Genomic DNA, 10,606 nt, shown 5'->3' with positions numbered 1-10,606 from the left:
TCTCAAATGAAACAAAACTTATTCTGTGAGGAAGAAATTTTGTGAAACCCAAACTGTATTTTGATTTTATAAGAGTATAAGGATGAAGTTAAAAATACATGAATTTTGTTCACATTGTTATTGTGAACATGAAATTTTACTCATTTTGTCGATTGGTGATTATTTCCTTTTGTTACTTTTTATTTAAGACTCTTTGAATTTGTCAATTTATAATGTCCCTATCTTGGTGACATTGGTTCGTCGATTGGTGATTATTTCCTTTTGTTACTTTTTATTTAAGACTCTTTGAATTTGTCAATTTATAATGTCCCTATCTTGGTGACATTGGTTCGTGCACCTTTCACTATCCTCCTACAAGAAATAATAATTAATAATTATAATACGGAGAATTAAATTTGGCATTTTTAGTTTTTTTAAAAACTGAAATTATAAAAAGCATGCAGTTAAGGTAACTGTTTGAACCTTTTATATCAAAATACTTCTGATAACGTAAACATTCATCAGAAAAGAAAAACACTGTTAACCCAAAAATATAGCATGTGCATTGGAACAGCACACGTACTAGCTTCCCACAATATTACCTTTTCTTAGTAGATCATGTTGCAGAGTTTTAATGTAAAATCAGCGATGGACATCCTTCTATACATGGTACTAATGTGTAACCTACTGAATACATTCTACTTATAGACGGGAGGGAAAAATAAGTAATCAAAGAAAAAAATGGATAAATATGTGCTAGAACATGTGAAATATAATGAGAACGGAGGTACTGGATGAACATCATCTATATTTAAACTGTGTCATGCAACTTGAACCTAGATTTTGAGTTCAGATAGGCATTTGCATTTAATGCTGCCTCTTTTAACTTTGCAGAAGGATTTTGCACATGGTTGCTATTCGTGGACGACTCCATCTTCGACTTGAGAATAAAACACAAAGCTTGGAAATGATGTTGTAATGTCCCTGGTAAAATAAATTAAAATGGTTAGAATTACTTCTTCACATGATTACTTGCACTAATTACATGACAAAATCCCCGAGAAAATACTATGCAGAAAGATACAGAGAGGACATTCTAAGCCCAAAGACCATTTCTACACCCTAGGCATGTCAAGGGTGCTTTAACAATTTTAGTGATAAATGCAACAAAAACGTAGTCACATGATTATATAAGGAGCATTATCCAGAAATACAATCATTTGCACTTTTGACAAAAAATAGCAAATCTTCAATATTAATCATTTAACACAAATTACTTCATCATGCAAGCACATGACTCCATAAGTAACAAAAATATTAGTGAGTCTAGGAATTTAAATTTGTCCAAGTGCTGCCTCAATCTAAGTTGTATGCTGAAACTAACCGAATTGCCCCTAAAGTCAATCAAGGAGTCTCTTTTAAATTTACATGTTTTAAGTTCATTACAGTACAAACTTTGAGAAGCATATTTAATAAATCTTGAAGAAATCAGTGAAGAAATAATTGTTCAGTTATCTACTTCAATCCGTACACTTATTCTGTTGAACATATTTTTACATGTTATTTCAAATGCTGTTGCTAGGATTCTAGAGCATATAATCATATTGAGACTTCCTATAAAAATCCTAATTTTCCTTCCCATCGGTCTATTTTACAGAAATTTCTTGAATGGGAAAAATCTGAAAATAGGCTTATGGAGAAAGGAAAAGGAAAATTCTGCACATTCATTCTTTGACCTTTAATAAATAAGCAAGATTAGATTTCTAGATCTCTGTTTCTCCAAAAACGAGGTCGATTAAGGTTTCCATCTTTTAAGTGTTAGGTGTGATGTGATTAATTATTTTATTTCTCACTAGATTAAATTCGCCCTCTATAATCTATGATGTATACATAGAGACTTAACTAGGTACAAAACCTCTAGGAGAGTTTAAGCTTCTACCCCATTGTTCGAATTTTCATTGATTTTTACCACATAAGATTGAATGGTGCATCTTCTGTTGTCTCTAACAAAGCCGCCAATTCTCATTTATTGGATATTGTTTACTAGCATAGTGATGCTTAGTATAAAGTTTTAAACAGTGGTAGAAGGGGTCCAGCTAGGATGCGATGAAACAATGAAAATGGGAATACCATATTGCCATGTCAAAATCAAACACATCATAAATAATTGTAAGAAAAATATCAAGTTAAGACTCTTGAAATGGAACTGTATTTCTGATTTAATCTTCTATGATGCAAGTGATTGTGTTTGCATATCTTTTTCCCCCCTTTTAAATCTTTACATTCCTTATCGCACTAGCAATGGTTTTCTCCACCGATTATTCAAAATAACTTTCATATAACTTCTGGTCTGTTGATTCTTTAAATTTTTGTTGTTACATTAGCTAGGATAAAGTCTTTTCAAATTTCACATTTTCTTTACTTTCCAAAGTAAATATGGCATCCTATTCTCACTTCCATTTGATTTTGTTTTGGTGGAATGCAAAATTATTGAATTGTGACTGTTTTATATTGAAGGTAAAATAGGTGTTGAAAGGCATCCATATCCCTTTAAAAAATGCTGTTAAACACAATAGGCATAGCTAAACGATAGCAAACCGAAAGCCAACAGTGAACTCTAAAAGGCTACAACAACACAGAACAAGGAAACACAATGGAACTAGCCTTAAGAGTAGAAAGGCCCCATCAAAAACAAACAGCAGATCAACAATGCAGAACCAGCCACAACAGTCAAAAAGGTTTGAAGTTGAGCCTGATCAAAGAGTTCTGAAGTGAAGTTTGACCCAAATAGGTCAATCTCAGATTCTATTCATTCACAGATCTGGAATATTTTTATCCTTAAGGGGGTCTCTCCTCTCAGAACCTCAACAGCCGCACCCTTACTAGAAATCAAAGAGGAAGAATGAACCAAACGATTCACAATATATTTCTTGTTCCTTAAGGAGGCTCCTTTAGAAATTTTTGTTGGGCTTACACCAGAGAAGCCCAAAATATTCCCTTCAAAACAAGTGTTCCCAGAAAAGGAACAGAAATTTTGAAAACTTGGTAAGAGTGGGAAAAATGTCCAACTTTATGGCAGTAAGAGCACACCAAAGAGGAAGACTCAAAGTGAATAGTCTGCTCCTAAACACCTTGCTTGGAACAAAATCTGGAATAAAACAAGCATTTCATGTCTTTTGTGATCCTATTTATGGCTACAAAAGAACCAAGAGCATTACCAATACCTCTAAAGATCTCTTCATGCCAGTGTTCCAAAGGGAGTGCTAGGAGCCTTGCTTAAATAGGGTCCCAGTTGGATTTTTCCTTGGATGTATCAAATCCAGTAGTCCACTTTCTCAAAAAGAGGATAGACTTGCCAAAGAACCAAGGCCCACTAAGAAAAACACCCTTACTCTCCTCAAGGGAATGGAAACAGAAAAGGAAGAAACCATCGAGCATAGCAGCCACTTGAAACCAACCAACAACAACCCATTTATTTTAAGCCCATATCAAATAGACTATATTTGGATGGAAGCTTGAGAACCCCCCAATGAGAGTAATCTCCATGGAAGCAACAACTTGGTCGACCAAGGCATCTTGAATCCAAACTGGTTAACCAGGGCATCTAGAATCCAAACTAAGGGGCACGAGCTAGCAATGGTAAGGGAGCCCCAATAAAAAACAAGCCCTAATCATACTAGGAAACAACTCCACAATAGGTAGGAGAAAACCATCCGTCTTGAGTCCAACCAAAGGGACCACGAACAACGCATCAAATTGTGACAAGGAAACCTCAACTTGAAGCAATGGCCAAATAGGAGGGGAGTTGTGGGATGCAATTGAAGGCAACACCGTGTAGAAGAAACCCACCCCAACATTAAGAAGCCAAACTTCCTCACAAAGTGACTCAATGAAAATAGGCCCCCCTACCACACATCCTTCTTGCTCATGAGCTCAACTTCTCCAGATGAGAACATAAAGAAGCAGTAATCTGCAAAAAATCATGATTATACCCCATTAATCGCAAATCATGGAGCCAACCGATTAATTTCCCCAAAAAATCCCGATTCACAAAAAAATTGTTGACCAATCATTGACCCAAATCTCAACATTTTTTGCTTTTAAATCACATTAAAATCATGTTAAACCCCACAAAAAGGGAAAAAATAGTGAAAAAAATCTATGCAAAAACCCACAAAACCCTAGAAAAACTCGTTACTGAATTGCTTACAAATAGGGCCAATTCTGAGATAGAATCAAAGTCAATGCAAAATCAACGTGGAAATAGTTTGTTATTTTGTCCTTTAGTTTTCTTTTCGACCTTTTGAAAAACCCAAGTATAGGAGTGGGAGGAGCAATGGCAGTCATCAACTGAATTTTAAAGGGACTCAATCATCCTAAATCGCAAGGGACATATGAAATAGTGTCGAAGAAGTTGGCAAATCTACTCTAAATTGCAGCTTCGATATGACTTGAGCTCTCTGAACAACCCGCCCCATGGATTTCGATGCGAACAAGTATATAATCAATATACACTAACTTTAAAATTATAATTATTATGCACTATCATAGACAACACTTTGATGGGGAAGGAGTGAACCCCTATAGTTTATAGTTAATACTATAAAGTAGTTTTAAAATTTAAACTATTATAGACTATTAATATATATTAATAGTTATATAATAAACTTTAAATTAAAAATAATGTAAATTTTATAATGTACAATTTAATTTTTAATATAATATATAATATAGATATTTTTTTGATTGAGGAAACTCAGGTTTTTAGCTTGGTCCGAGCCCAAAGAGACCACTTACAAAGGATCTCTTCCCATGAGGCCATTTTTGAGGGGTCATCATTCCACACTTCACTTGTTCAAACCCACGAGCTCAATGACCTAGCGAAGGCACAAAGTCTGCAAGCTTAGGCTCAGTGGGGGTTTGAACCTTGGTGGCCGCTTCACCAATGAAGTGTTTCTACCACGACACTAAATGTTTGAAGACATATAATATATATAGATATAGATATAGATATATGATTTTTAATTTATAATTGATATATTTAATGTTTTGCTCAGACAAAGACATACAATTCATTATATGAGCAATATATCCAAACACATTGACCATTTTTTTCCTCAATCAATTTGAGGAGATTATCATCACTAGCAATACTAGTGTATGGGAAGGAATTTATTTGTAGGAATAAAAAGGTATACTATCTTGAGTACGTGAGAACAATGTTCTCTACTAAGAAAGTGGAGCATTTTGCAAAGTGTGATTAACAAAGGATCATGAATACAAAGTCTTAGATCTATAACTATGAGTAGAATCTTTCACACATACCAACAGAAAGGATGTGTCAAAAGTCTCCTTTCCGGCTGGAGATTGTGTATGCGAAAGGAATTTTGATTTGAAGCAAATGAAGCAGGCCTTCTACATTGACTCCTCACAAGCTACCAATATTATCTAAGTTGTCATTAGAGAAGGAATACTAGAGCAATAGGAGAACCATTTCCATGGAAATGAAGTGGTGGCTATATTGTTGTCAAACATCATTTATATCCTATGGAATAAAGGAATCACCAACTCCATCGCAACCACTTTCATCATTAAGTAGCACAAAAGCAAGATACTTGAAGCAATAAGTGAATACAAGCCAATGATGATGGCTTGGGTGTTGCATCTCCCACAAAAGCTATTGCCAAGTCCAAAGCAATGAGAAGAGCTGCAAAACTCATGCAAGGAACCGATTTAAAGATCCATTGAAAAAGATAGGACACTTATGGAGGACAACAAGACCCTCATGACAAAGGAACAAGGCATCATATGATTGAAGCAAGTGGTCGAAGGAATGCTCTATATCTTGCACACCGTGTGGAGGTTATAGCTCCACTAGCAATGGCAAAGAAGCTTGAGTAATCCCTTAGATATGTTTGATGTTTGGAAATCTAATGTTTTAAATACTTCAAGATATTGGCCTATGTGTCAAAGAAATCTTATAGGCCTACAAGCCTTAAACTTTGGATGGCATGTGTGCCTTGACATCATTGGGCTTGTGTGCCCCATAGAACCACATTGGCTTTTGAATCTCTACATCTGAACACCATTAAGGGACCTTGATATAAATATTTTAATATTTATATAATAAAAGCGGAAATGCCATCCTCAAGACAACAAATTACAAATCTCTCTCTCCATATAGACATATCCATTTTTACATATAGGAGTGTAAGTATATACTATGTACCAGCATACCTATCTTTAGAGAAATATAGGTAAAGTACATTGAAAGATATCATGTTTGTTCATTATTCCATTTAAAAATTTATTATATTTATTATATTGTAATTAATATTAAATTATTATTAAAATATGATTATATTTTCATGTTTTGATAGATTATTATCTTGAGGAAAAAGTGGACATTATGTACGGACATTTTCAATCCCCCATAATTAATAATATTAGATTGAGATAATTACAAATTTAATTGATTGCATGAAGGAGATAGACCAATTGAGTGATTAGTTAAGCTCAAAGTGGCAATTGAGAGGTCAAGGTGAAGATAAAATTAGCATTAAATAATTAAAAACTAGTTAATTGAGTGCATGAGAAGAAAATAAATAAAACTAAATTAAAAAAATAAATAATAAATGTTTTTTTTTTTGCTTTTCATGCATTTAAGTGTAATAAACACGTCAAATTAAATGCTTCTAGTTTTTATTGACGAACATTTTTGCATTCATATGTGAGTATGATATGCCTTCAGCGTAATAATCATTTATGTATGTACTTATATATATGTATATGTACGCATGTGTGTAAATATATATATATACTCTTTTAGTTCTTATTATATAGATATATTGCTTATTTGTTGCTATTTTATTTATTTACAATGTTACCCGGAAATGCGTTTCCGGCCTAAAGGCACATGTTCCTAAAATGGAAACGGTTTTGAGGACAGGGGAATGGCTGGAAACGTTTCCAAGCCGTCTTTGATCCTCGAAAATTTTCAGAAACCGTCCCGAAAACTCGGAAATGCTCAAACTTTTTTTCAGGGACCGTTGAGCATCCTCGAGACAGTAGGGGATGCCCAAGCCGTGACTGTCCCGAGGATGGATGGCTGTTTCTGGCAATAGGCACAATTAAAATATAATTTTCTTTTATAAAATTATTAAGGAAAGCAATTAATTTTTTTTAATGAAATCGCTGCTAGAAAGCAATTTTAAAATTTTTTTTTTACTATCAATACCATATTATTGATATCAATATAATATTATATATGATATCGATATAATAATATCGATATCATATGACATCAATAAAAGTCATACTCAATTTTGAAAGAAAATAAAAAAAACATTAGCGGAGCTTTCGTGGCAGCACTTAGCAAGGGAAGAAATACAAAACTGGTCAAGAGTGAAGACGTGAAGTGTGAAAGCTGAAAGGGTTTTTTCATTTTGATTTTAGTCTATGCAAGGAAAAAGAAGACTATAGTGTGAACTATGATTTTTATTGCTCAGGCACCTAGGGTTTGAAGAAAAGAAAGAAAATTTAAGAAGCAACAACAAGAATATTTGATTTGATTCTAATTTATAAATGTTATTATGTTGCTATGATGAATGTTTACCGTGTTACAATGTTATATAAATTTCAGATTTCCCTATATATATATATATATATATATATAGGGAAAAAACACGTCTCAGAAACACCCCATAGGAAAAGCACACAAAAGCACCAAAAGGAAGGATATGGTCATCATAGCTCATAGGCAAGCATGGGACCTAGGAATATTAGGGACCTGAATCAATGCAAGAACTAGACATTCTAACAACTAGTGGATAAATCCCACCACTAACACCCGTGAGAAGCTTAACCAAAGAGATACCCGAGCACCTAGCGGCTATTAGGAGGCAAATGCATTTCAATCCTTGTATAAGAGTTGAGACTACCACTAGTAGAAGAGCCATGCTTGGATGCAACCAAACTAGAAACCACAATAGAAGGGCCTTTTTCCATGGAAGAAGTGACATCCAAACCCACTAAGAAAGGCTTGGATACTACAAAATGCGCTCCAAAGATATTATGATAAGCCTCGTACCAAATATCAATGAGCCTTTCCTCATCTTCCTTGTCCCAAGAGCCATTCCATTCCTTGAATTCCCCCTCTACAAAACCATGGTCATCTTCGCCATCTCCCTCATCCAAGCTATTCCTGCTCTTCACTGATTCAAACCTCAAGTCCCTACTCATATTTACCCCATTATTAATTGCAAATGAAATCTATTAAATCTTTGGTATCATTATTAATTTCAACTCTTATTAAATCTCTTTATTTTGTGGATTTTCCTATTTTTATTTATGTTGTAAAAACCTTTGGTAACATTATTAATTTCAACTTTTAACAAATCCATTTTATTTTGTGTAATTTTCCTTTTTTTTCTATTTGTTATAAATCCTCATCAACCCATCTCTTCTTTTGTCTTATTGAGGTCTTTTCCTTTCCATTTCTCCACTCCCTCTCCCTTTTCTATATAGTTTATAATGTCTACTGTTTACTATATTCTCTCTTCATACTAATAATAAATCATCTAGTGTGATCCAAAATATTGTTTAAAAAAAAATCTCACAATCAAATCTAGAAGCAAATATTACGTTCATTGTGGAATATTATAACTCTAATGCTTACAGATTTAAGACATATACCATAGCTTTGCCTGCAATGGTTTTTCCTATGAAAATTCATAGCTCTGCCACACCCGATCTAGGTTCAAAACCATAAGACTACAACTACACTAAACTTTGACAAATTGTACGATCTATTATGATTCATTTATCAGTATACTTTTGTTTTATTTGAAATTAAGTTAATAGAATACCAATTATTTCTTTCCTCATGAAAGCATATTCCGTGGCATTTACTCGAAAAAAAGTTTCAATGCCAGTTTTTCATAAACAAAAGCAAAATAATCACATACTAGACTTTTCTTTTATCTATCATCATTTACTCTTCACAATAGAGATAAACTATGTAAAATTTATTTTTACCTGAGGTACGGAAGTGTCATATTTTTTAAAAGGGAAGGATGATGAAGAACAAGGCTCTTCCATTCTTCTTTATCAATTTTGCCATCGTGTTTTGTATCTGCCTCCTCAAAGGTCTAAAACAAATCGAAGTAGAAGCACATAGTGAGAAAGCAATTCAAAGAGCGAATTTTTCATTACGTCAAAACATAAATGCAGAGCTTAAATTACACTTGGACAAGAATCCATAATCCACATAGATAGATCGAGGTAGAAGGAAAATGAAAAGGCACACATGCATTAATTTTGCAGACTCCATTCCACATATCTACATGTGCAGATTGGCTCAAGGGGAATCTAGCTATATGGTTAGTTTGTAGAGCAATTGTACCAAGGAATTGTAAGTATGATGAATTAGAATTCTTGTTGAACCTTTGAGTAAAGAATAAGACTATGGCCATTACCAAATGCTTTAAATTATGCATAGGATACACATACAGAGAATTAAAGAATACAAGACTGTTTATCTTATAATACAGAGCATTACCCACACATAAGAACCCATGGTGGAGGAAGCTAATTACCCCCTGTAACCAAGCGAGATCAGTATAGGAACAAGGATGCCATCCCCATCCTTGTAAGCACAACCTATGGTGAATATGTCTATATTGCCAGTTCGGGTTTGGGTTAGGAGGTTCGCTCATTTTTCTTTTCATCAGATTTTGTATGGCTGAGTTTGGCCATTCAATATATATTGTATGCATAAAAAATATAAAAATAAACATAATGTTAATATAAATATATTTTAAACAAATAAATTTATAGATATAGATATAGATAAAATATATAAACTGGTGGGAGGCCTATAGCCTTTGTTATTCTAACAGTAGGTTCTTGCCTTTTAGGAGCACTCAGTTCATTGTTAACAGTTCTAAGAAGGCCTTTCATTTCTTCCAACTCTTGGTAGTTTGTAACATAACTTCAGGGGATCTAGGATTAGGGACTAGAATATATATTACCGAGTTTGTTGATTTTGGTCCCCGCACCCGAACCGAGTGTGTCCGCATTTGGGTTGGTCCATGGGTTCGCCCCAGGCATTCCAATTGCCCTTTGCTGTTTTTCTTCTGCCATTCTGTATTGTTCCATCTTGCTTTTGTCTCACAAGTGATTTATAGATTTTAAGAATAAAAGTGTCTAATTCTAAATGCAACATCACCTTCCTAATATCTAAAAGTAGAAACCAACAAGTTGATGCAAAAGAAGATTTTGAAAGGAATAATAAACTTACACATAGATGACAAACAATCCCAAGAATCAAATAATTAAGTTGTACAAAAAGCTACAACATATAGCAAACTAATAATCTCACCACAAAGCTTGACATTATTTTCCACTTTCAATTCAATTAATGAAATCACACAGGAATTCCAACCAAAATTTGAACAATAACTTCAACAACATAATCATAGCATTAACTATTATTATTAAATTCTATGCTCCAAACACTTACAAGGCTAGAAATCAAATTTTTTGGGAGTTAGAATAATAATTAATTTATCCAAAAAATCATTGTTTGTAAAGAAAAATGCTCAAAGCTAGTGAAAAAGTAGGAAAG

General features: G+C 33.7%; 1 protein-coding gene across 4 annotated transcripts in view; it reads right to left on the bottom strand.

Moving 5' to 3' along the window:
• Positions 1–443: 443 nt before the first annotated feature.
• LOC131027350 (calcineurin B-like protein 3) overlaps positions 444–10,606 on the bottom strand; it is a 252,230-nt gene continuing 242,067 nt past the window's right edge. For all 4 annotated transcript variants that reach the window (XM_057957385.2, XM_059218110.1, XM_057957384.2 and 1 more), the window contains 2 exons: positions 9,016–9,128; positions 444–963 (listed from right to left, as the gene is read on the bottom strand). In XM_057957385.2, coding sequence (XP_057813368.1) covers positions 894–963; positions 9,016–9,128 — 183 coding nt within the window. In that variant the 3' untranslated portion in view covers positions 444–893. The remainder of the gene's footprint in view (positions 964–9,015; positions 9,129–10,606) is intronic.

This window comes from Cryptomeria japonica, chromosome 3 (genome assembly GCF_030272615.1).
Source record: "Cryptomeria japonica chromosome 3, Sugi_1.0, whole genome shotgun sequence".
NCBI classification, from domain to species: Eukaryota; Viridiplantae; Streptophyta; class Pinopsida; order Cupressales; family Cupressaceae; genus Cryptomeria; species Cryptomeria japonica.
The sequence above is the reverse complement of the archived record's forward strand: the minus strand, read 5'-3'. Positions and strand labels throughout refer to the sequence as shown.